This window comes from Myotis yumanensis, unplaced genomic scaffold (genome assembly GCF_028538775.1).
Source record: "Myotis yumanensis isolate MYYU_CA2020_CCGP unplaced genomic scaffold, mMyoYum1.0.hap1 SCAF_3, whole genome shotgun sequence".
Classification (NCBI taxonomy): Eukaryota; Metazoa; Chordata; class Mammalia; order Chiroptera; family Vespertilionidae; genus Myotis; species Myotis yumanensis.
Window position 1 is genome coordinate 98,850,977 of NW_027223754.1, and position 27,372 is coordinate 98,878,348.

At 39.3% G+C, this 27,372-nt stretch overlaps 1 protein-coding gene across 5 annotated transcripts in view; it reads left to right on the forward strand.

Moving 5' to 3' along the window:
- NBEA (neurobeachin) overlaps positions 1-27,372 on the forward strand; it is a 975,192-nt gene that overhangs the window by 232,389 nt on the left and 715,431 nt on the right. For all 5 annotated transcript variants that reach the window (XM_070409180.1, XM_070409183.1, XM_070409179.1 and 2 more), the window contains one exon: positions 19,689-19,797. In XM_070409180.1, the coding sequence (XP_070265281.1) occupies positions 19,689-19,797 (109 nt within the window). The remainder of the gene's footprint in view (positions 1-19,688; positions 19,798-27,372) is intronic.

A 27,372-nucleotide genomic window follows, 5' to 3' on the forward strand; every position in this document is an offset into this window, starting at 1 on the left:
TTTTAACCCAATAAAAGTATTATTTTAAATACTAAGTAATAAAAACTGGTAGGCCAATATTGAAATAAACCAAAATAAACTTTAAGACAAATAAGTTATTGAGGCTAGAGAGGGATACCATAGTATATAATAAAAGCCTAATATGCTAAGTGTCCAGTCCTCTGATCATCCGTTCAACTGATGAAAGCTTGATATGCTAAGGCCACTTAACTGTTCACTATGACATGCACTGACCACCAGGGGGCAGACAGTCGACTGGTTGACTAGCTGCTATGAAGTGCACTGACCACCAGGGGCAAACGCTCTGACTGGTAGGTTAGCTTGTTGCTGGGGTCTGGCCAATCGGTACTGAGAGAGATGGGCTGGACACTCCCTGGAGCCCTCCCGCAGTCTCTCCCCGGCTGGCTAACCTCCTGCATCCTTCCCCATCCCCGATCGTGCACCGGTGGGGTCGATTGGCCTGCCCTGGGCCTCTAGTTTAATGATAAAGGTACAGTCACCTGGAAGATAAAACAATTTCAAATGCACATGCCCTTAACAACATAGGTGACAAAATTGGCTAAATTTGGAAGATAAATCACAATGGTTTAACAGGTTCCTTCTTTTAAAAGAGCAATAAGAAAACAAATAGTATAAATTTGAAAAAAAAAAATCCAGTGCATTGATTAGCATATACATTTTCTCCAACACAAACAAAACTGTAAAAAGTATTCAAATTAAGCCACTGGGCCCACTGCTCCATCCCGCTGCCATGCCACAGGTGGCCAGGGCCCACAGCTCCCGCTCCCTCAGCTCCCTAGCCTGCTGTTCGGTCATCCATCCGGTCTTTAGGTCATGAGGGCACCTGGCTTTTTATATATTAGGACTAGAGAACCAGTGCACAGCATCTATGCACTGGTGGGGGCGTGGCCTGTGGAGATCAGCCCACTGTGGGAGTGTTGCTCATTCCGGTCAGCCAAGCAGCTGTGGACCCACCCTCTGAGCAGCTGCTCCTGATATGGGAGCAACCACTCATCCCTGTCTCCATAAAATTGTCTCCATAAATTTAAATAAATTATCATCCAGATGACTTCTCACTCACAGTGTAATTAAACAAATCAGTGATAAAAACTGAAACTCATAAGCACAAGCAACAGTATGTTGGTTAGCTGAGGGAAGTGGGGGGGGGGTGCAGGGGATAGGTAGTAAAGGGTAAAGGCAGCCAAATATATGGTGACGAGAAATGATTTGTCTGTTGGTGGTGGGCACACAATGCAATATACCGATCATGTATCATGGAAATGTTCACTTGAAATCTATATCATCTTATTAACAATGTCACCCCATTTAATTTAATTAATAAAAAATAAAATTAAAAAATCAAATTATGATAATGGAAGTACATATATTTTAAATAACTTATAACAAAAATTATTGTGCAAATTATAAAATACTTAGAATCAAAAGATATTGAAAATTTTGTGTTTACACTTCTGACAGTTGGTCTAAGGGGCATTGGATGAAATTTATAGCCATCAATATTTAGATTAAAAGGAGAAAAATGGTTTGCCCTACCTCCCCTCTGCCCCAGTTTCTCAGTTTCATGCTGAATGTAGGGTAGTTTAACATCAGGATAACTTCTAATATCTACTTATTAACACATTAAAGAATGGCTATATAATTATAGTGGTATAAACTATTTAATAAAATGCAGTTCTTGTTTGTCATAAAAATTTTTAGGAAGTTTCAAATAGTCATTTTTTAAGCTGATAACATATAACTACCCCAAGTGTACCATAGTCCTATTTAGGAATGTAATCTTAAAAGCATTCTTTACAATAATATTAATGAAAGCCTATTTTTACTACCTGGGTTCAAGGTTGTATTGAACAATTCATTGACATTTATAGGACAATCCACCTAAAGACAGCAGAATTTTTTTCATGTGCATTTTCCAGAATAACGGTATATTAGGGTTTGGGCAGTAAAACATCAAACAAGTTTGAGTAAGCCTAAAATAATTGAGATAAAACAAAATATGTTCTTTGACCACAGCAGAATTAATTTAGAGATTTCAGAAACTGCTAGATATTTGGATAGTAAGTAACACACTTCTAAAGGACCCTTGGATTAAAATACAATAAAATAAAAATGGAATATTAGTTTGATTTGAAGAGAAGCAAAACCACAAATATAACAATTTATTGAATCCTCATGCATGGGAATGTAAAATGCTCTAACCATGTTCATATGACTTTAAATATCTAACACATATCATACATCTTGGCATATCCATGATTATGTATCTACCCAAAAGAAATGACACACTAAGTTCATAGTAGACTTATGCATGAATATTCTTAGTATCATTATCGATAATAGGCCAAAACTGGAAAGAATTCAAAATGCATCAATTGGAGAATGGATAAACAGAATACCATATATCCACAAAATGGAATAATATTGCACAATTAAAATAAAACTAGTGACATATGCTATAACGTTACTGAGTCCTAAATACATTATGCCAAATGATAAAAGCCAGATGGGAAAGACTGTATATTATATGATTACTTATATATGAAATATCCAGAATTCAGATTAGTGGTTATGTGGGGCTAGCAATGGGAGTTGGGATTAACTTCAAATGGGCACAAGGGATCTTTGTAGGGTGATTAAATTGTTTTAAATGGGATAGTGATGCTTGTGCAAATTATATAATACTCTAAGGATTGAAAGAAAGTACTGAGTTATCTATATATATAAAAGGCTAATATGCTAAGTGTCCAACCAATCGACTGTTCAGCCAGTAGCTGTGACATGCACTAACCACGAGGGGGAGACGCTCAGTGCACAGGCAGAGAAACATGGAACAGACTGATGAATCTCATTGAAGTGGGGCAGGGGGAGGGCAGGAAGAGATTAACCAAAGATCTTATATGCATAGTAGAGGCCTAGTGCACGGATTCATTCACCAGTGCAGTTCCTCAGCCTGGCCTGCGGGGAACGGGCTGAAACTGGCAGTCCGACATCACCCAAGGGGTCCCAGATTTCAAGAGGGTGCAAGCCAGGCCGAGGGACCCACCAATGCATGAATCCGTGCACTGGGACTCTAGTAAATATATAAAATGTGTGAATTTATGTTATGTATCTTATATCTCAATAAAGGTAATAAAATTTTGAAAGCAAAATTTAAAACTTTTCGAAAATGTAGGATAATAGTGTCATCCTCTTGGATAAAGGAAATGTTTCTGAAACAATAAGCAGCCAAATCATCCGGGAAAAAGTTGAGGAATTTGACCATTAAAATAAAAAAGTTTAATTTTTAATTTTTTTTATTGTTTAAAATATTACAAATAGTAGTACATATGTTTCAATTTTTCCCCGGTTGACCTCCCCTGGCCTTCCCCCACCCCCTGGCACATGCCCTTGCCTCCTTAGTGTCTGTGTCCATTGGTTATGCTTATATGCACGCACATAAGTCCTTTGGTTGATCTCTTATCCACCCCCAACCCTCCCCTGCCTTCCCGCTGAAGTTTGACAGTCTGTTCAATGATTCTTTGTCTCTGTATCTGTTTTTTTCATCATTTTATGGTGTTCTTTATATCCCACAAATGAGTGAGATCATGTGATATTTATCTTTCTCTGACTGGCTTATTTCAGTTAGTATAATGCTCTCCAGTTCTATCCATGCTGTTGCAAATGGTAAGAATTCCTTCTTTTTTACAGCAGCATAGTATTCCATTTTGTAGATGTACCACAGTTTTCTAATCCATTCATCTGCTGATGGGCATTTAGTCTGTTTCCAGATCTTAGCTATGGTGAATTGTGCTGCTATGAATATATGGGTGCACATATCCTTTCTGATTGGTGTTTCTGTTTTCTTGGGATATATTCCTAGAAGTGGGAACATGGGGTCAAATGGGAGTTCCATTTTTAGTTTTTTAAGGAAACTCCATACTGTCTTCCATAGTGGCTGCACCAGTCTGCATTCCCACCAGCAGTACAGGAGTGTTCCTTTTTCTCCACATCCTCTCCAGCATTTGTCGTTTGTTGATTTGTTGATGATTACCATTGTGACAGGTGTGAGATGGTACCTCATTGTTGTTTTGATTTGCATTTCTCGGATGATTAGTGACTTTGAGCATGTTTTCATATGTCTCTTGGCTTTCTGAATGTCCTCTTTTGAAAAGTGTCTATTTAGGTCCTTCACCCATTTTTTGATTGGATTGTTTATCTTCCTTTTGTTAAGTTGTATGAGTTCCCTATAAATGTTGGAGATTAAACCCCTATCAGAGATAACATTGGCAAATATGTTCTCCCATGCAGTGGGCTTTGGGAGTTCCATTTTTAATATTTTGAGGAAACACCATACTGTTTTCCACAGTGGCTGCACCAGTCTGCATTTCCACCAGCAGTGCATGAGGGTTCCTTTTTCTCAGCATCCAGCACTTGTTGTTTGTTGATTTGTTGATGATAGCCATTCTGACAGGTATGAGATGGAACCTGATTGTTATTTTGATTTGCATCTCTTGGATATTAGTGACTTTGAACATGTTTTCATATGTCTCTTGGCTTTCTGTATGTCCTCTTTCGAAAAGTGTCTATTTAGGTCCTTTGCCAAGTTTTTGATTGGATTGTTTATATTTCTTTTGTTAAGTTGTATGAGTTCCCTGTAAATGTTGGAGATTAAACTCTTATCAAAGATAACATTGGCAAATATGTTCTCCCATGCAGTGGGCTTTCTTGTTGTTTTGTTGATGGTTTATTCTGCTGTGCAGAAGCTTTTTATTTTGATGTAGTCCCATTTGTTTATTTTCTCCTTAGTTTCCATTGCCCTGGGTGCTGTATTGGTAAAAATATTGCTACGACATATGTCTGCTATTTTGCTGCCTATGGAGTCTTCTAAGATTTTTATGGCTTCCTGTCTTACACTTAAGTCTTTTATCCATTTTGAGTTCACTTTTTGTGTATGGTGTAAGTTGTTGGTCTAGTTTCATTTTTTTGCATGTATCTGTCCAATTTTCCCAACACCATTTATTGAAGAGACTGTCTTGACTCCATTGTATGTTCTTGCCTCCTTTGTCAAATATTAATTGAGCATAATGGCTTGCGTCGATCTCTGGGTTCTCTGTTGTTATCCATGGTCTATATGTCTGTTCTTGTGCCAGTACCAGGCAGTTTTGAGAACAGTGGCTTTGTAATATAGCTTGATATCTCATCTGGTATTGTGATCCCACCAACATTGTTATTCTTTCTCAGGATTTCTGCAGCTATTCGGGATCATTTTTATTCCAGATGAATTTTTGGAGAGTTCATTCTAGGTCTGTCAAATATGCCGTTGGTATTTTAATGAGTATTGCACTGAATCTATAGATTGCTTTGGGTATGATGGACATTTGAATGATGTTTATTCTACTAATCCATGAACAAGGTATATTCTTCCATTTGTTTATGTCTTCCTCTATCTCTTTTTTCAGCATCCTGTAATTTTCTGAGTATAGATCCATTACCTCATTGGTTAAATTTATTCCTAGGTATCTTAATTTTTTTGTTGCAATGGTAAATGGGATTTTTTTTTTAGTTTCTCTTTCTGTGAACTCATTATCCTATATAATAAAGAGCTAATATGGAAATCGTCGTCACGACCTCACATCACCATGCCCTCACACCATCATGCTGTAACTGCTCAGACATTCAACACTGGGGAGAGAGGAATGGGAACCAGCCAGGTACAAATGAGCTTGCAAGAGAGGAATGGGGATCAGCCAGGCACAAATGAACTTGTGAGAGAGGAATGGGGACCAGCCAGGTATAAATGAGCTCGTGAGAGAGGAATGGGGACCAGCCAGGCACAAATGAGCTTGCGAGAGAGGAATGGGGATCAGCCAGGCACAAATGAACTTGCGAGAGAGGAATGGGGACCAGCCAGGTATAAATGAGCTCTCAAGAGAGGAATGGTGACCAGCCATTCTGCGGCCCGGGAGAGGGACAAGCTGCCTGCCCTGAGGTCCCAGGCACCAGTACCTGCACCTGTGCCTGCAGCCCAGGAGAGGGACAAGCCGCATGCCCTGCAGTCCTGGGCACCAGTGGCTGGGGTTCTGGCTCCAGAGAGGGACAAGTAGCCTGCCCTGCGGTTCTGGGTGCCAGCGGCTGTGCCTGCGCCCTGGGAGAGGGACAAGCAGCATGCTCCGTGGTCCCGTTTAACCGTGGCTGAGGCTGCGGCCAGGGAGAGGGAGATGTTTCCGCCCTGCGGTCCCGGGCACCAGCGGCTGTGCCTGAAAAGGACAAGCTGCATGCCCTGTGGTCCCGGGCACCAGCGGCTGCGCCTGCGCCTGTGGCCTGGCCCGGGAGAGGACAAGCCACCCGCCCCACGGTCCCAGGCGGTTGTGGCTGCAACCCAGGCAAACTCACCCGCCCATGGTCTTCTGTGGCTGCAGCCTGCCCGGGCAAAGCAGGCCTGGGTCCTGGATGCCTGTGGCTGGCCAGAGGGAGGGAAGCCCCGGTCCTGGGTACAGGGCAAGGCAGAGGTGGTTAGGGGTGATCAGGCCAGCAGGGGAGCAGGTAGGGACGATCAGGCAGGGAGGCAGAGTTGGTTAGGGGTGATCTGGCAGGCAGGCAGACGGGTTAGGGGTGATCAGTCAGGCAGGCAGGCGAGTGGTTAGGAACCAGCGGTCCCAGATTGTAAGAAGCAGTTGGACATCCCCCGAGGGGTCCCGGATTGGAGTAGGTGCAGGCCGGGCTGAGGAACACCCCCTCCCCACCTCCCCCATGCACGAATTTTGTGCACTGGGCCTCTGGTCGGTGTATAAAAAAGCCATTGATTTCTGGGTGTTAATTTTTTATCCTGCTACATTGCCAAATTCATTTATTAATCCTACTAGTTTTTTTGATGGAGTCTTTGGGGTTTCTTATGTACAATATCATGTCATCTTTGAATAATGACAATTTTACTTCTTTTCCAATTTGTATGCCTTTTATTTCTTCTTCTTGTGTGATTGCTATGGTTAGTACTTCCAATACTATGTCAAACAGAAGTGGTGAGAGTGGTCATCCCTGTCTTGTTCCTGTTCTTAGGGGAAATAGTTTTAGTATTTGCCCATTAAGTATGATGTTGGCTGTAGGTGTGTGACATGTGGCTTTTATTATGTTGAGGTATGATCCTTCATTTCCCACCTTGCTGAGAGTTTTTATCAAGAAAGAGTGGTGGATTTTGTCAAATGCTTATTCTGCATCAATTGATATGATTAAATGGTTTTTATCTCTCAATTTTTTTACGTGGTGTATCACGTTTATTGATTTGCGGATACTGTGCCATCCTTGCATCCCTGGAATAAATCCTGCTTGCTTATGGTGTATGATCTTTCTAATGTAATGCTGGATCCGATTTGCTAGAATTTTGTTGAGAATTTTGGCATCTATATTCATCAGGGATATTGGCCTGTAATTCCCTTTTTTGTATTGTCTTTACCTGGTTTTGGGATTAGGCTAATGCTGACTTCATAGAACGACATTGGAAGTGTTCCTTCCTCTTGAATTTTTTTGGAATTGTCTGAAGAGGATAGGTTTCAGTTCTACTTTGAATGATTGATAAACCTCCCCTTGAAGCTGTCTGGTCCAGGGCTTTTGTTTATTGGAAGGTTTTTGATTACCACTTCAATTTCTTCCATAGTTTTCAGCCTATTCAGATTTTTTTATTTTTCCTGATTGAATATGTCCATTTCTTCTAGGTTGAGCAGTTTGTTGGGAAGTTTTCTATCATTATTTCTTCAAATGGGTTCTCTAATCCTTGCTGCTCTTCTTGTCCTACTGGCACCCCTATTATATTTAAGTTACTTCATTTCATGTTGTCCCAAAGCTCCCTTAGGCTTTCCTATTTTAATATTTTTTCTCCAATGTTGTTCAGATTGGACTTCTTTCTGTACCTTATTTTCTAACTCACTAATTCGGTCCTCCACTTCTCCTAGTCTACTGTTGAAACCTTTCATCGTGTTTTTGATTGTAGTTATATCATTATTGATTTCCTCTTGATTCTTGCATAGGTTGTTGATTTTCTCGTCCATCTGGTATATGAACTGTACGACCATTTCTCTGAATTCTTTTTCTGACATATTGCAAGCCTCTGTTTCATTTAGTTCCTTTCTTGGTCATCTGCCTATTCTTCCCTTTGGGGAAAGAAAATTTTAAAAAAATTAAATATGTAAAAGTGAAAAGACAAGCTACAGAGTGAAAGAAGATATTTATGGTTTATCTAGAATACAATGGATTTGTATCTTGAATAGATCAAAGATTATGGGAACAAATAAAAAAAACTTTAGGAGCATGAATAATACAAACAGTCAATTCACGGGAGGGGAAACCTAAAACGGCAGGAAATATATGGAAAGATACTCAATTTCAGTTGAAATCAAGAAAGTGCAAGTATTTTCACAGCATTGTTCATTGCAGGGCCTTTCTTTTCTCCATTGTACATTTTTTGCTCCTTTGTCAAAAGTATTTACCCATGTACATGTGAGTCTATTTCTGGACTCTTGATTCTGTTCCATTAGTCTGTGTTACTGTTTTTCTGCCAATACCATGCTATTCTTATTATGATTGCTCTGTAGAATAATTTGAAGTTAGGTAGCATGATACCTCTGGCTTGGTCCTTTTTCTTAGAATTGCTTTTGTTATTTGGGGTTTTTTGTGTTTCCATATAAATCTGATGACTTTTTTGTTCTCTTTCTATAAAACACGTTACTGGGGTTTTGAGGGGTATTTCATTAAATTTGTATATTAATTTGGGTCATATGGACATTTTAACTAATTGATTCTTCCAATCTATGAATTTGGAACATGTTTCCATTTCATTGCATCTTTTTCAATCTCTTTTAATAATGCTTGTACTATTCAGTATATAGGTCCTTCAATCATATAGGATATAAAACTTTAACAAATGAATAAGCAAGAAAAACACACAAACAAAAACTAATAGGCACAGACAATGGTATGGTAGTTAGAAGAGGGAAAAGGAGTTTGGACATAGTAAAAGGTAAAGGGGGGCAAATATATGGTGATGGAAGGTGATTTGACTTTGTGTGGTGGGCATACAATACAGTATACACACAGGTCATGTTTCATAGAAATATACACTTGAACCCTACATAATCTTATTAACCAGTGTCATCCCCATAAATTTAAATTTGCTGATAAAAAAAGTTTCATTTAATGCCTATTTGGATGGTAAACTTTAAAATCTTGACAATATCAAATGTTGGTAAGGATGTGCATAAGAAAACCTTTCAAATCACTGGTATAATTGTATAATTCATATAATCACATTGGAGAACACTAATAATTGTCAAATAGGTGAAAATGCACAACTCTAAGACAGGGGTTCTCAACCTGTGGGTTGCGACCCCTTTGGGGGTCGAACGACCCATTCACAGGAGTCGTCTAAGACCATCGGAAAACACATATATAATTACATATTGTTTTTGTGATTAATCACTATGCTTTAATTATGTCCCATTTGTAACAATGAAATTGGGGGTCACCACAACATGAGGAACTGTATTAAAGGGTCGAGGCATTAGGAAGGTTGAGAACCACTGCTCTAAGACTTAGTAATTATCTCTTTAATATAGAGAAACTCTCATATGTATACATAAAAGTTCAATGTAGCATTGTTGGCAATAATGAAAATTGGAAATAACAAAAGAATATCAATAGGCTAACAAATCAATTAGGTATCCTCATACAATTGGATATATTCAGCTTTGGAAATTAATTCCCAAAAGTTAACTTTTGCAAACCTAATATGAAGCAGTAATACAATTAGCAAAAGGATGTGGAGTAATTTTACCATTTATTTAAGCTTTTAAAATCTGAAAAAATCTATGGTGACAGTATAGACAGTATAACTTTTTCAGAATTGGATCAATTGAATAGAAGTTGGACCAATGGTATAGAAAAGTTGATTATGTGTTCATAGAACTTAGTAGATGTATATTCAATGTTACATTTTTTTAAAATATATTTAATGGGTATCTAACCTGCAACCTGAGCATGTGCCCTGACCCAGAATTGCTTTGGATGACACTCTACCAACTGAGCCACACCAGTCAGGGCTACTGTAATTTTTTTTAAGTAACCAATAAAATGGACAAAAATTTTCCATACTTAATTAAGATAACATGTTCTCCAATTTAGACAGGAAACCATAAAAATCTTAGAAAAAACGATAGGCAGCAAAATCTCAGACATCTCTCATAGCAATATGTTTACCGATACATTTCCTAGGACAATGGAAACTAAGGAGAAAGTAAACAAATGGTACTACATCAAAATAAAAAGCTTCTGCACAGCAAAATAAACCAGAGACAAAATAACAAGAGAGCCTACTGCATGAGAAAACGTACTTGCCAATGATATGCGATAATGGGTTAATCTCCAAAATTTATAGGGTATTCATAAAACTTAAAAGAAATACAAACATCCAATTAAAAAATGGGCAAAGGACCTAAATAGACACTTCTCCAAAGTAAAAATACAGAAGACCAAGAGGCATATGAAAAAATGCTCAGGCACTAATGATCTGAGTGATGCAAATCAAAACTACAGTGAGGTACCAGCTCACACCTGTTAGAATGGCTGTCATCAACAAATGACAAGTGTTGGCAAGGATGTGGATAAAACGGAACACTAGTATACTCTTGTTGGGGATTTAGACTAGTGCAGCCTCTGTGGAAAACAGTATTGAGTTTCCTCAGAAAATTAAAAATGGAACTTTCATTTGACCCAGTCATCTTACTCCTAGGAATATATCCCAGGAAATCAGAAACACAAATCAGAAAGAATATATGCACCCCTATAATATAGCAGCACAATTTACAAGTTAAGATTTGAAAACAGCCTAAGTGCCCATCATCAGATGAGTTGATTAAAAAATTGTGGTACATTTACACAATGGAATACTATGCTGCTGTGAAAAAGAAAGAACTCTTACCATTTGCTACAGCATGGATAAACATGGAGAATGTTATGCTAATCAAAATAAGCCAGTCAGAGAAAGATAAGTATTACATGATCTCACTCATATGTGGAATTTAATAAACAAACTGATGAACAAAGATTGATCCAGAAACATAGAAGCATCAAACAGACTGTCAAACCTCAGAAAGAAGGCAAGCGAGATAGGGTGGGTAGGAAGAGATCAACTAATGAACTTGTATGCACAGATGCATAACCCATGGACACAAATGATAGGGTGGTGAAGGACTTGGGTGAGGGACGGCAGTGGGGCTGGAAGAGGTTAATGGGGAGAAATAAGGGACATGTAATACTTTCAACAATAAAGATTTAAAAAAATAAAATGTAGAATGAAGAAATTTTAAAATTATAGGAAAGATTATAAAATTATAAGAAAATATGTCACTTTTTGGCAACATAGAAAATGTCAGCTTTTAGTTCCTAGTAATAAAGTCATTTTGTTCCAAATATTTTAAATGGTTATTTTATGGCTTCTCCATACATATACATGCTATTTTCATCAAATAAAAGGTGGAAAGAGTAATACCAAAGTATTAATAAACAAGGTAAATGTATATCCTTTTTTTGCTTCACTAGTAATCAGCACTGATATTTCAAGTCCTATCTTGTCATTCCTTAATTCATAGTTGTGTTTTGGTACAGTTTTCCTGTAATTACTGATACAGATTTACCTGTAATTATTGATAGATATTATTGAATTCATACAGCTTTTTTCAATTTTAGCCTCAAAGTAAAAAGTTGTGGAAATGTAGGTTAAAACTTAAATCTTCCAATTGTTCTAATATTTTGAAGATTAAAAATCATAATAGAGTCTAATAGTTGACTAAGTAATGATTTTAGTATAGAATAATAATATATCAAACAGTAGCCTAACATGCTATTTTCAATTTATTAGAAAATAAATTGAAAAATAAATAAATTTTTTTCTGAAAACCATGAAGAAGACTTAATAACTATAGTAAATGAAGAACAATATCATGTACGTTAATGGAAAGACTCAGTTATTTTAAGACAGATTATAATGAATTAACTTGTTAACATGACTCAGTTTTAGAAAAAACTTTGTTTTATTATAGCTTTTCAAAACTTCTATAAAGTTAACTCAGATGAACATATGAGTTAAAATGTCAATGAAAGATTTAAAAATGTATTTAGGGAAAGCACATGATTTAGGAAAATGTGACATAGAATGATCACATTCTGTTGTGATAAGTCTAATAGACTTTATACCAAGGCAAATAATAAAACAGAGGTAAATAGCAAGCCCAGGAACATATACTAATTAATACATGTATGCTTAGATACTGGGAACATGACTTAACCAATAATTTACAGTGGAAAATTCTTTAGTTTCTGAATTGGACATAGGAAGTACAGAAGAGTCATACACCAAACCATGTCTCCTCTTTCTTCACCCCACATATCCCAGTATCCCCCCCAAAAAAACTAAGAAACAAACAACAGAGAATATAAACATTTCGAATTGTAGACTTCCAGGTCAATTTGAAAGATGAGATGAAAGAATTTCTCTTATCCAAACCTAATGAAGTAAATAGTAAATAATAAAATAGATACTTCTCCCTCAAATAAATAAATAACAAGTCAAATACAGCCAAAGTAAGGCTGCATCACTTAAAGCAATGCCCAGCTAAAGAAAAACCAAAAGATTTTTCATATATGACTTCATGTGTATCCATACCCTATTCCTATGCCTGCATAATCAATAGAATTCCTATATTTCTCCTAAAATGGAGTGATAGGAACTTATTAAGTATTCCTATTTTATTTTGCTTCTAAATTTGGGTGGGTGGAAATAGTTGCTGGGAGAGGCATGGAGAAGGAACAACTATGGCTGACATTCTGTGATGAAATTTGGAATTCCAAGATTTTCTATATCAAATATGGGGATCAATCCAAAGCCTAAGATAATTTCTTTGTCAGAATGAGGTATAGCCCCTTAAGTAGACTTAATTGTAGTAGAGAATATTTTTTTAAATTGTCTCAGAATAAAGAGTGGTACTAATGCTCTAATGAAATCTGTACACAGTCTCAGTTGTTCTCTTTCTATCCAATGAAAAACTTCAGAACCCAGAATAAAATAGAACAGGAAATGCTTAGCCCTGAAAATGACCTCAGATAACAAAGCAAACAAATTTCAACATGGGTAAAGAGAGAAGATCAGAGGTACACAAATCATATAAGAATTAAGAATAAATACTATAACATAAAATATACTAGAGGCCCGGTGCATGAAATTTGTGAACTGGGGGGTGGGGAGCCCTCAGCCCAGCCTGCACCCTTTCACAGTCCAGGAGCCCTAGGGGGATGTTGGGCCTCAGCTGGCAGTTGGACATCCTTAGCGTGCTGCCACAGAGGCGGAAGGGACTCCTGCCACCGCTGCTGTGCTCTCCAGCTGTGAACCCGGCTTCTGGCTGAGCAGTACTCCCCCTGTGGTAGTGCACTGACCACCAGGAGACAGCTCCTGCATTGAGTGTCTGCCCCCTGGTGGTCAGTGTGCATCATAGTGACTGGTCGTTCTGTTGTTCGGTCGATTTGCATATTAGCCTTTTATTATATAGGATAAGCATAAATAAGATGAAAAAATATGGTAGAGAAATCATTACAAATATGAGAGAGAAAAAGGACTGAATAATTTAATACAGAAAACACATATAATAAGAAAAAGAGGTAATAATGTTTTGACTTATAAAATAAATTTTAAGAATATAAATGCAGTGAGCTCTGAAAGGTAAGCTAGTAACAAAATGAGATGAACAGGAACCTGAAGAGTTAATAAAACATGCTGTTGAGCCAATGAGAAACAGAGGACAGTGTATCTAAAGATAACTGGAGTCTCTGGAGAGGAGAACCAGACAAATGATACAGAAAGTACTCCCATATAATAAAGAACTCACTTGTGTATAGGAAAAGCACATGATCTAGGAAAATGAGAAATAGAATGATCAGTACCGAACACAATATGTATATTGAAGTTTAGAGATAAAAGAAGAATACCTATTATAATCTAGACCAGCAGTTGCCAATCTTTTATTTTATTTTATTTTTTAAATATAGTTTATTGATTATTTACATAGATGAAGGGATAGGGATAGAGAGTTAGAAACATCGATTAGAGAGAAACATTGATCAGCTGCCTCCTGCACACTCCCCACTGGGTATGTGCCCGCAACCAATGTACATGCCCTTGACTGGAATTGAACCTGGGACCCTTGAGTCTACAGGCCGACGCTCTATCCACTGAGCCAAACTGGTTAGGGCAGTCGCCAACCTTTTAGACCTCACGGACCACCAGTGGTCCATGGATCACCGGTTGACGACCGCTGATCTAGAAAAGAAAGGAAGGCACCATCATCTGCTTAAACATGGACAGGCCTTAGACTTCTCTATAGTTAAATTCAATGCCAAAGGATTCATTAAATTTCTACAAGTTCTAAGAGAACATGTGACCCAAGAATGTTACATGCTTCTGTCAAAATTCAGAAGACAGACTTCTTGATTTCTTCTTGAATGACATCTCTTCATTTGAGAGATGTGTCAAACGAATGAAAACAATGATAAATGGGGTTTTTGTTTGTTTGTTTCTCTTTCTGTGAGTTCATTATTGGTGTATAAAAAAGCCATAGATTTCTGAGTGTTAATTTTGTATCCTGCTACTTTGCTGAATTCATTTATTAACTCTAGTAGTTTTTCGATGGAGACTTTAGGGTTTTCTATGTACACTATCCTGTCAATAATGACAGTTTTACTTCTTCTTTTCCAATTTGTATGCCTTTTATTTCTTCTTCTTGTGTCATTGCTTTGGCTAGCACTTCTAGTACTATGTCAAACAGGAGTGGTAAGAGTGGGCATCCCTGTTTTGTACCTGTTCTGAGGGGAATTGGTTTTAGGTTTTGCCCATTGAGTATGCTGTTGGCTGTAGGTTTGTCATATAAGGATTTTATTATGTTGAGGTATGATTCCTCTATTCCCACTTTGCTGAGAATTTTTATCAAGAAGGGGTGTTGGATTTATCAAATGCTTTTTCTGCATCAATTGATATGAGTATGTGATTTTTCTCTCTCAGTTTGTTTATGTGATGTATCATGCTTATTGATTTGCGAATGTTGTACCATCCTTGCATTCCTGGAATAAATCCCACTTGGTCATGGTGTATGATCTTTCTAATGTAATGCTGGATCCGATTTGCTAGAATTTTATTCAGGATTTTAGCATCTATGTTCATCGGAGATATTGCCCTGTAATTCTCTTTCTTTGTAGTATCTTTATCTGATTTTGGGATTATGGTAATACTGACTTCATAGAAAGAGTTTGGAAGTGTTCCTTTTTCTTGAATTTTTTGGAATAGTTTGAGGAGGATAGATTTTAGTGCTTCTTTGAATGTTTGTTAAAATGCCCCTGTGAAGCCATGGGGCCCAGGGCTTTTATTTGTTGGAAGTTTCTTTTATTACTGCTTCAATTTCCTCCATAGTTATCGGCCTATTCAGATTTTTTAAATCTTCCTGATTGAGTTTTGGAAGGTTTTATTTTTCTAGGAATATGTCTATTTCTTCTAGGTTGAGCAGTTTGTTGGAATAGAGTTGCTCATAGTATTTTTTTACGATTCTTCATATTTCTGTGGGGTCTGTTGTTATTTTGCCTCCTTCATTTCTGATTTTGTTTATATGGGTTCTCTCTCTTTGCTTCTTGCTGAGTCTAGCTAGAGGTTCATAGGAATAATCTTAACTAAGGAAGTAAAAGACCTGTACTCAAAAAACTACAGGACATTGGAGAGCATTATGCTAAGTGAAATAAGTCTGTTGGAGAAAGATAAATATCACATGATCTCACTCACTTGTGGAATATAATGAACAACATAAACTGATGAACAAAAACAGATCCAGAGACAGAGAAGCATCGATCAAACTGTCAAACCTCAGAGGGAAGGTAGGGGAGGGTGGGGGAATGTGGGAAAGATCAACCAAAGGACTTGTATACATACATATAAGCATAACCAAAGGACACAGACACCAGGGGCGTGAGCAAATGAGTGGGGTGGGGGGGAAAACGGCGGGTTAAGGACACATATGTAATACCTTAATCAATAAAGAAAAGTAAAAAAAGAGATAGAAGAAGATATAAAAAAATAGAAGAATATTTCATGTTCATGGATTGGTAGAATCAACATCATTAAAATGTCCATACTACCCAAAACAATCTATAGATTTAATCCAACCCCGATTAAAATACCAACAGCATATTTCAAAGACCTATAACAAACTCTTCAAAAATTCATATGGAATAAAAAAAGACCCTGAATAGCTGCAGCAATCTTGAGAAAGAAGAACAAAGTTGGAGGGATCACAATACCAGATATCAAGCTATATTACAAAGCCAATGTTCTCAAAACTGCCTGGTACTGGCATAAGAACAGACATATAGACCAATGGAACAGAGCAGAACCCAGAAATCGACCCAGCAGTTGAGTGGATTAAAAAAACTGTGGTTCATCTACACAATGGAATACTATGCTGCTGTAAAAAAAAAAACAAAACCAAAACAAAACAACAACAACAAAAAACAAAAACAAAACAAACAAACAAACAAAAACTTACCATTCACAAAAGCATGGATGGCCATGGAGAGCTTTATGCTAAGCAAAATAAGCCAGTCAAAGAAAGATAACTATCACATGATCTCACTCATTTGTGGACTATAATGAACAACATAAACTGATGAACAAAAATAGATCCAGATAGAGCGTCGGCCTGCGGACTGAAAGGTCCCAGGTTCGATTCCGGTCAAGGGCATGTACCTGGGTTGCAGGCACATCCCCAGTAGGAGATGTGCAGGAGGCGGCTGATCGATGTTTCTCTCTCATCGATGTTTCTAACTCTCTATCTCTCTCCCTTCCTCTCTGTAAAAAATCAATAAAATATATTTATTATAAAAAAAAAAAAAATAGATCCAGAGACACAGAAGCATCTAACAGACCATCAAACCTCAGAGGGAAGTCGGAGGCGGGGGGCAGGGGTTAAGACATCAGCCAAAGGACTTGTATGAATGCATAGAAGCATATCCAATGGACACAGACACTAGGAGGCTTGGGGGTAGGGTTGGCTGGGGAGAGCTCAGTGGGGAAAAGGGAGACATATGTAACACTATATGTAATACTTTAAACAATAAAGAATTTAAAATAAAAAGTAAATGAAATCAGAAATGATGAAGACAAAGTCAAGGAACTGAATTTAAAATAGGCCAAGATCTAACAACTAATATATATCAACATTAATATGAACATAATCTAAGTATTTTAAACCTTGATGATGTTAAAATAGCAATGTAGATCACAAAAATGGGAGGTGACATATAGTGTGGGAGTGCTAATTGTCTGTTTTTAATTTAATGGGAAATTAATAATTTCTAAAACTGAAATGTTTAGTCAAAATATATTAGCATTTTACTCTTTTATTCATAATTTGTTTTTTAAACTTCATAGATATTTAAAAAAATAAATTGTATATTTTGGGGGTGGAGAAAGTCACCTCAATTTCACAATTTTTTAAAATTAGTTTCATATACATTTTTTAAATATTTCTTTAATCACCTCATTGCCTAGAAGACAACAACACCCATTGAAATTCAAAATGTGGAAAATATTTGTCAATTATTTGTGAAGTAATGTCCTTTATATTATGAGAGCTCTTATACTCAGTAAGAAAAAGGTGATTACAGAGATTTAAAAAATGGTCAGAGGATGGCATCAGGCAGTTCTTAGAAATAATGTAAATGGTCAAAAGACTTGTGAGCATTTGTTAGCATTTCTTGTAAATTAAAATTCTATTTTTTGCATATCACATTGACTGCTTTCATGATTATTATAAGATTAATAATTGTTGAAACGCTTATAAAATGCATCTATACTTTGATGGTGGAAGTTTGAATGTACATATTTCTAGAGGTTTTAAACTGATAAGTCTAAAAAATATTAAATCTAATAGCTTTTACTAAATCATTTCAGTTACAGGAATTTGTCCTAAGGAAATAATCGTGGATATGCCCAAAAATATAAATAAAGGCACAAAGTTTTGGGTCAAAATTTTTGTAAATAACAAATGGCCAACAGTAGTGACTAGATTATTATGCTACTTTCTTATTATCAATTATATTTAATGACAGTAAAAAATGTTTTTTGTTGTTGTTAATCCTCACTAGAGAATATATTTCCCTTGATTTTTAGAGAGAGTGAAAGGGAGGGGGAGAGATCAAGAGAGAGCACCATCTATGTGAGAAAGACACATTGATTGGTTGCCTCCCCCATGTGCCCTGACTTGGGCTGAGCCTGCAATTGAGGTAAGGGCCCTTGACCAAAATTGAACCGGTGATCATTCAGTCCATGGGCCAACACTCTATCCACTGGGTCAAATCAGCGAGTCAATGACAGTAAAAATTTAATATATTGATTTATAGGACACAAGTAACAAATTACCTTATACAGAATTATTTTCATTGCATGTGTATCATTATATTTGTGTCATCTTCATAGTAATCTGGAATAACATAAATTGGTATTTAAAACTATCTTTGAGTTAATAGAATTATAGGTTTATTTTTACTTTTTCCTGTTCTAACGTATTCTCTGAATTTGTTACAAGAGATATTTCTATGACCATCCAAAAAAAAAACCAACAAAAAAAACAAAACAGCTTGTTTTGTGAAGAAGGAAATCAGAGTATGTGAACTTTCCTGTTCACAGTCTTCAGTTAAATGGTCACACCTAGCTGTAGTATAGCTGTGGTCTCAGACTTAGGAAGAAAGCAACAAGAAATTGGCGATTACCTAGTCCTTTTATGTCATAGTTGCCAAATCCAAACAGGGAACCATGGAAAATCAAAGAAAGAAGTGAAATATATTGGTTTGGGAACCAAGAAGATCCAGCACTTGGATTTTAAGAAAGTGAAGTGAATGAGAAGCTTATAATGATTCCCTGAGCTAGAACTAAGTGTTCTAGGATGCCTTCAATAGAGCCTTCTATCCTCATTATGGATTGGGGGAGAGGGGCAGTTAAATGAGCCAACAGTTAATAACTATATAGAAAGGGTTTGTTTGTTTGGTTGGTTGGTTGGTTGGTTGGTTGGTTGGTTTTTTAATCCATGGCAGACTACGAGTACAAGCAATAATGAATCTGCTTCACTTCTGTCAATTTTATTTTGGCTTTGTAATCCCCACTTTAAGCTAGAATATTCACTTTTAATTATTTTAAGTTTATCATAGACTATTTTATAGACTTCCATTTGAATAGAAAGGATTTAAAAATTCTGTGGTCTCTGTGTTAGGGGAAACCAAAAATCTAAAACTAATAAAAACTACTCCTAAATAGTTATTAGAAATTTGAAAATAATAGCTGTCAACATTTATATAATATTTTATAATTTTTATATTTCACATTTTAGTTTGCACAGATATGTTATTTGAGAAATGTTTAAATAGTATTATTGGAATTTTAGGAAATATCTGTGCTATAAATTCATTTTTTTATAGGTGGAAGTTAAAGATTACTTATATGATTGTGTATCTGCTTAAAGATTGTACTTTTTTAAAATCTCAAAGTCATGAGATAGAAAATTCAATGTGTTTCATAGCACTGTGTTGTGTTTGTTTTTTCACCTCTTTTTCTCCAGGAGAAAAGTTGAAATTATGCATACCCATAGTCTTTTCACTCTTCTCGGAGAAAGGCTGATGTTGCATACAAATACTGTGACTGTCACTACATACAACACACTTTATGAGGTAAAAATTTTAAAATGTGTGATATCATTTTTAAATGTATGAAGTGGACAATCTCTATGGAATTAGGATCCATTGTTGGTCACTTAACCTACAAAGCCAGTAATCATTTTAGAAAATAAACAGTTGCAGTTTTATATTTTATATCCAAACATATACATGTACATTTATTTGCCAATTTTTATGTTGGTCCAAGGACATTTCTTTGAATATGGATTGGGTGATTGACTTTGCACAGAGTTTTTCTTACATAAACCACATACCCATTATGTATTATATATTAGTTCTCTCCTTTCCCCCTTTCCCTAATATGTAGCAATTACCTACCTTAACCTAGAATTAAAACTGTTTTGAATTGTAGGTAAGAATTATTTGTAAAATGGCATCTGGAAGAAACTTTATATCTCATCATTTTATTCAAAAATATGTTTTTCATCATTTCTAACTGATGGCCATATAGGTTGGATTCACATTTTTTCTATGAAATGCATGTGCTACCTCCTAAAGTAGCTGTTTTTACTTTTAAATACTAGGAAAATATTTGGAATGTTCTCTTATGTTAACCTTAATTGTGTTTTCCTGCAACTGATCTTCAGTGTCTCTAGTTCTTTTGTCTAGTGCAAAGATTAGTAGCCTGCCAACACCCATCTTTGTGTGGCAACAAGCTCAGGAGTTTCTATATTTTTAAGTAGTTGACAATAATTAAAGTGAAAATAATTTATTAAACATAAAAATTATTTGAAATTTAAATGCCAGTGTCTGTCCATAAGTAGTTTTGTTGGAAAACAGTCACATTCATTCTTTACAGATTGTTCATGTTTAGTTTTACTTTGCAGATCAGTGTTTCAGTTAACACATGTATTACTAAATCTAACATTTAAAAACACACCAGTGAATATATACTCTTTGAAAACAAGGAAAGTGGATTTCAGATCTCACCCTTTTAAAATACAGTGGAGTATGGGTGATTTTAATGTAGATTGAGATGGCAAAACATTGTGTCTGTTATGCAAGTATACTGTAATTGTGCTAATACAATATATATTAATATTACTAGATTAAAGACTCATAATAATATTCCTAACTCAGAAAAACAGTGGTCATAATGTACAAAATGCATCATTGCAGTTTTTTTCACAAAAATGAAAATATGAAATGAGAGACATTGAAGAGGGCAGATGCTGAGATTCTGAATGGAATTGTACTAGAATTTTACATTAATACTAGAGGCCCAGTGCACTCATTTTTGCATGGGTGGGGTCCGGCCGGCCTGCCTTGATCAGGATGGATCGGGCCCGGCCTGCCAGGGGGAGGGGACTCAGGAGGTTGGCTGGCCGGACCCACCCCCGATCGGGGTGAGGGGGGCAATCAGAGAAGGGTCTGGCTGGGGGGAGGGGCCACAGGTGGTAGGCAGGGCCAGCCCACCCCCGATATCTTTTTTTTCAACTCATACATACAGACACACCTCTTGTAAACTATCAGCCTGCACATAGTTTTGTGTCTTGATTTTTCCACTTAATAATATACCACAAATACTTTTATTACAAAATGTTCATCTTTGTTCAGGGGAGCAACCTGTTCTGATAAAGGGACAGATAATATAACATATTTTTAGGCTTTGGGGATGTATTAGTCCATTTGGGCTGCTCTTAAGAGAATACCATAAACTAGGATGCTGATACACAACAGAAATTTATGCCTCTCAGTTCTGGAAGTTAGGAAGTCCAAGACAAACAGTCTTTTCACTGTGTGTCCTCACATGGCATAAAAGGGCAAGAGAGCTTTCTGGGGTCTCTTTTAGAAAAGCATGAACCCTAACCCTTACCCTATCCCTAACCCCTTCACATAAGGGATATGTAATCCTAATCACCTCCCAAAGGCCCACCACCTAATACAATCACAATGGGGGTTAGGTTCTAACATATGAATTTTAGGGGGACACAGACATTCAATCTATAGTAGCAGGATATATAGTGTCTGTTGCAACTACTCATCTCTGCAACAGTGGCTTGGAAGCAGCCATGACCAATATGAACGAAATGCTTGTGTCTGTCTAATAAAACTGTATTTACTATCTATACTAATTTATACTAATAAAAAAGTAATATGCTAATTAGACCGGGAGACCTTCGGACATCCTTCCGTACAAAGCCATGATGGTGGGGCCAAAGCAGAGGCAGTTAGCGGTGATCAGGCTGACAAGGGGGGGGGCAGTTAGGGGCAACCATGCCAGCAAGGGGGGAAGTTTGGGGCGAGCAGGCCGGAGGGGGGGGGCATTTGGGGGTGAGCAGGCCAGCAGGGGGGGCAGTTGGAGGAGAGCTGGCTGGTGGGGGGGCAGTAGGAGATGATCATTCCAGCGACGGGGGCGGGGGGGCAGTTAGGGGCGAGCAGGCCTGTGGGAGGGCAGTTGGGGACAAGCTGGCTGGTGGGGGGGAAGTTGGGGGTGAACTAGCTGGCAAGGGGGGCAGTTGGGGGCAATCAGGATGGTGGGGGGGCAGTTGGGGGCAAGCAGGCCAGCAGGGGGGGAAGTTGGGGGCGAGCAGGATGGCTGGGGAGGGGTTGTTAGGGGTGAGCAGGCTGGTGGGAGGGAAAGTGGGGGCGAGAATGCCGGCAGGGGGGAAGTTGGGGGAGATAAGGCTGGCAGGGAGGCAGTTGGGGGTGAGCAGGCTTGGGGGGGCAGTTGGGGGCAAGTGGGCTGGCAGGGGGGCCAGTTGGGGGTGAGCAGGCTGGTGGGGGGGCTATTGGGGGCTATCAGGCTGGTGGGGAGGGCAGTTGGTGGTGATCAGTCTGGCAGGGGGGCAGTAGGCAGTGATCAGGCCAGCAGGCAGAGTGGTTAGGGGCAATCAGGCAGGCAGGCAGGTGAGCAGTTAGGAGCCAACTGTCCCAAATTGCGAGAGCGATGTCCAACTGCCGCAGTCTGACATCGCCCGAGGGGTCCCAGATTGGAGAGGTGGCAGGCCTGGCTAAGGGACACCCTCCCTCCTGTGCACGAATTTCGTGCACTGGGCCACTAGTCCTATCTAATAAAAGAGAAACATGGTAATTAGCCGTACCTCCGCTACCCTTCCCATTGGCTAATCAGGGCGATATGCAAATTAACTGCCAGCCAAGATGGCGGCCGGCAGCCAGGCAACTTAAAGCAAACAGGGAGGCTTGCTTGCTCCAGTGACGGAGGAAGCCAAGCTCCCCCGCCTGCCTTGCCGGCCTCTGAGCTGCAACTCTAAGAAACATTGTAACAAATATAGAAGCTAAACAAAACCCCAGGAACCTGCTTTAGTCATCCAGGCTTCAGCCAGCAGGAACGCAACATTGTTTCAAATACAGAAGGTAAACAAAGGCCAGAAACCTGCTTTCAGCAGCTGAGGCCTCAGAGCTAAAGCTGGCCCAGAATAAAAAAGAAAAAAAAAAAAGGGAGCGGTTGGGAGCTTCAGTCACCCGCCACCCTGAAAATGGCCCTCAGCCGCACACCCAGACTGGACAGGCACCCCAATGGGGAACCCCACCCTGATCCAGGATACCCTTCAGGGCAAACCAGCTGGCCCCCACCCGTGCACCAGGCCTCTATTCTATATAGTAAAAGGGTAATATGCCTCCCAGCACCGGGATCAGTGGAGCAGCCAGGCCTCTCGGCACCAGGATCAGTGTGACAGGGGGCAGCGCCCAAACCCCCTTATCGCCCTGCGGCTCTGTGTGTGACAGGGGGCGGGGCCACAACCTTCCTATCTGCCCAGCTCTGTTCGTGACAGGGGAAGGTGCCCCAACCCCCTGATCAGCCCTGCTCTGTGCCTGATAGGGGGGAGCTCCCCGACCCCCTGATCGCCCTGCAACTCTGTGTGTGACAGGGTGTAGTGCCCTAACCCCCTGATTGGCCCTGCTCTGTGTGTGACAGGGTGCAGCACCCCAACCCCCTTATTGGCCCTGCTCTGTGGGTGATAGAGGGTGGCGCCCCAACCCCCCCCACGGGCCCTGCTCTGTGTGTGACGGGGTAGAGCCATAACCTCCCCATCGGCCCTGCCCTGAGTGTGACAGTGGCGGCGCCCCAACCCCCTGATCGGCCCTGCTCTGTGGGTGATAGAGGGTGGTGCCCCAACCCCCTGATTCACCCTGCTCTGTGTGTGACAGGGGGCGATGCCCCAACTCCCCTATCGGCCCTACTCTGTGAATGACAGGGGGGAGCTCCTCAACCCTCTGATGGGCCCTGCTCTGTGCGTGACAGGGGGGAGCTCCTCAACCCCCTGATCGGCCCTGCTCTGTGTGTGACAGGGTACGGAGCCCCAACCCCCCTGATGGGCCCTGCTCTGTGCATGACAGGGGGCAACGCCCCAACCCCCGATCGGCCCTGCTCTGTGCGTGACAGGGGGTGGCACTGCAACTTCCCTATCGACCCTGCCTTGAGTGTGACAAGGGGCGGTGCCCCAACCTCCCAATCAGCTGTACCCTGAGCGTGACTAGGGGTGGCATCGCAACCTCCCAATCTGCCCTGCTCTGTGCATGACAGGGGGCGGCACCCCAACTCCCCAATCGGCCCTGCTCTGAGCCCGGCCAGGGGCTGCACCTAGGGATTGGGCCTGCCCTCTGCCACCTGGGAGCAGGCCTAAGCCAGCAGGTCATTATCTCCTGAGGGGTCCCAGACTGCGAGAGGGCACAGGATGGGCTGAGGGACCCCCTCTCTCCACCGAGTGCACAAATTTTTGTGCACCGGGCCTCTAGTCTTATATAATAAAGAGGTAATATGCAAATTAATCCTCACGCCCTCACAAGATGGCTGCCTAGATCCAGGTCGGCAGGGGGTTTGTGAGGGACAACGAAACGACTGAACACCAGGCTGCGTGGGGCGACCAGGCTAGGGGGTGGGGCATGAAGGACAACCAGGCCAGCTGGGGGGGGCAGTTAGGAGCGACCAGGCCAGCAAGGAGGTGGCAGTTGGGGGCTACCTGGCCGGCAGCAGGGGGCAGTTAGGGGCGACTAGGCCGGCAGGGGAGGCAGTTAGGGTCCATCAGGCCAGCACGCAGAGGCAGTGAGGGGCGATCAGGCCAGCAAGGGGGGGCAGTTAGGGGCAACCAAGCAGGCAGGCAGGTGAGCAATTAGGAACCAGCAGTACCAGATTGTGAGAGGGATGTCTGACTGCCGGTTTAGGCCCGATCCCCAGGACCTAGGGGTCCAGGGGGAGAGGGTGCAAGCTGGGCAGAGGGGACCCACCCCATGCATGAATTTCGTGTACCGGGCCTCTATTCCTATATAATAAATGGGGAATATGCAAATTGACCCTAATGGGGGAATGACCAGTCACTATGATGCACACTGACCACCAGGGGGCAGACGCTCAATGCAGGAGCTGACCCCTGGTGGTCAGTGCACTTCTACAGGGGGAGCGCCACTCAACCAGAAGCTGGCTCAGGGCAGCGACAACGGCAGGAGTCTCTCCTGCCTCTGCGGCAGCACTAAGGATATCTGACTAATGACTTAGACCCGCTCCTTGTAGGGGTCCCAGACTGTGAGAGGGTGCAGGCCGGGCTGAGGGACCCCCCCTGAGTGCACGAATTTCCGTGCATCGGTCCTCTAGTGTATTTATTATATTATAATATACCTATTATATATAATTCTTTATTTTATGTATGCATTTATAAAAATATTAATTTTCTGCTGTTTTATTTAATATTTTTTCCCATTTTATATTCTCATCACTAAATTTAAGAATGGCTGCCCTTCAGATAAATGAAGAATACTCTTTGGTTACTCTGTTTTATTGTTCCTGAGATGAATATTCCAACTTTGTGTCAGTCATTCCTCAAATTACATGATTTGAAAACTCTGCTCTCAAAGGTTTTGCTGTTTTGAGTTATAGTAGTTTTCTTTTTTTTTTATTGCTCTAATATTTTATCTACAGGGCTGAATAAGTACTCACTAACAGACAGACTTAAGTTATATAGAGCATCTCGTTTCTGATTTATTTTTCTAATAATGATTTCTTTTTGGGGTACTTCCTATGATAGTCACCTTGGCAAGTCCTTTACATTATTTTAGATCCTTGAATCAACCCTATGAAACTGGTATTTTTATTGCCTTTTTAAACAGACAAACTGAGACTCACAGTTTAAATTATTTGTTCTATGTCTTACCACTACTAAGTAGTCATACAATAGGCAGTTTCCTTAGTGTATGTGTGTAAGGCAAAAAATGTCAGAATATACCTTCAAGTTGAAAGCATTAAAGTCCTCCTCTGAATCAGAACCTTTGCTAAAATATCAGGGTTCTGAATGCTAGTGTCTAATATTGATTAACTTGTTTTTCTATCTTGGTTGTCTTCCTACTAATTGCTTTGGTTGATGATGCCTATATATGTTTTTTAATATATATATTTTTTGCCTACATGAGTTTCTGACCTGCTTGTTTTGACCTATATAGTGTCAATACAGTAGAAAGTCTTTGTAAATAATCAAACTTTATATTAAAAGTAAAGTATATAATATGTTGAATTTGAAAAATCATTGTATATTCCTAACCTTAAAAGAAGAATACATACACATGCATTTCTATCAGTCTTCCTGAAAAGTGGCTCAACAGCAAGTGCAGCAGCATTTTCACCTACTACTCACATGCATGCTCTTAGTATCCAGATTTTGGTCTCTAATGATATTGTACACTAAGCAAAGCCAAGTTATTGATGATTTCACATCTTAGGTAGGACAGCCATGATAAGGTTGGATCTTCCGATATTGGATTTCACAGAGGTTCTGAAATGATAAAGTAACTGACTTACTGTCTGACCAATTTAGCAATAATATATGCTTTTAAAGTAGAATAATAATTATGGCTAATTGGAATGAAGAACTCTGAGTTAATTGATGCTCTAAGAAGGAAAATTAACGTTTGTGTACAAAAAGTCCAAAAAGAAAAATGGTTTATGATTAGATAGCAGTGTAGATCTCAAAAAAATACAGAAAAGATCTTCAAAATAAGCTTTAATACAACTAACAAATCAAATTGTTTTATCAGACTGACAGGATGGTGGGTGACTAATTCTCGATCACCCAAGTTTAAAGATTGCATCATTTTAGAGGGTAGCATCTATTGTAAAACATTAAAATTATATGATAGATTTGAACTTAAATTCCAATTAATATAACAAGTGAAATATAACCAAAAAGAAAAAAGAAAAAAAAGAAATATCGGCCTGAAAACCTGCAGCTGGAATTGATGCACCTTGAAAGTGTCAACCTGGGTCTGCACCCCTAGAAGGAATAGGTTGATAATCTATAGTTAGCAAGCTCATTTTATCTCATTCTCTTTTTTGGTTTGGGGAAATTATATTAATTCCAACCAATGTATCAAAATCAATATCACCACAGCTAGGAAGGTGTAAAAATAAGTACAGAAATGATAAAGAACTGTGTAAAACCTGTGGTGATGATAATAACATTTTAGAGCGTGTGGTTTTCACAAAGTGAAAGTCCAATTAGGATAAGGACTATGTCACTGTGATCTTTAAGATTCTAAATCTGATAGGATACTTGTAATAGAATAAATAATAAATATTAAAGGACAACATAAGTTAGACTTTTATTTTAGCAGGATATA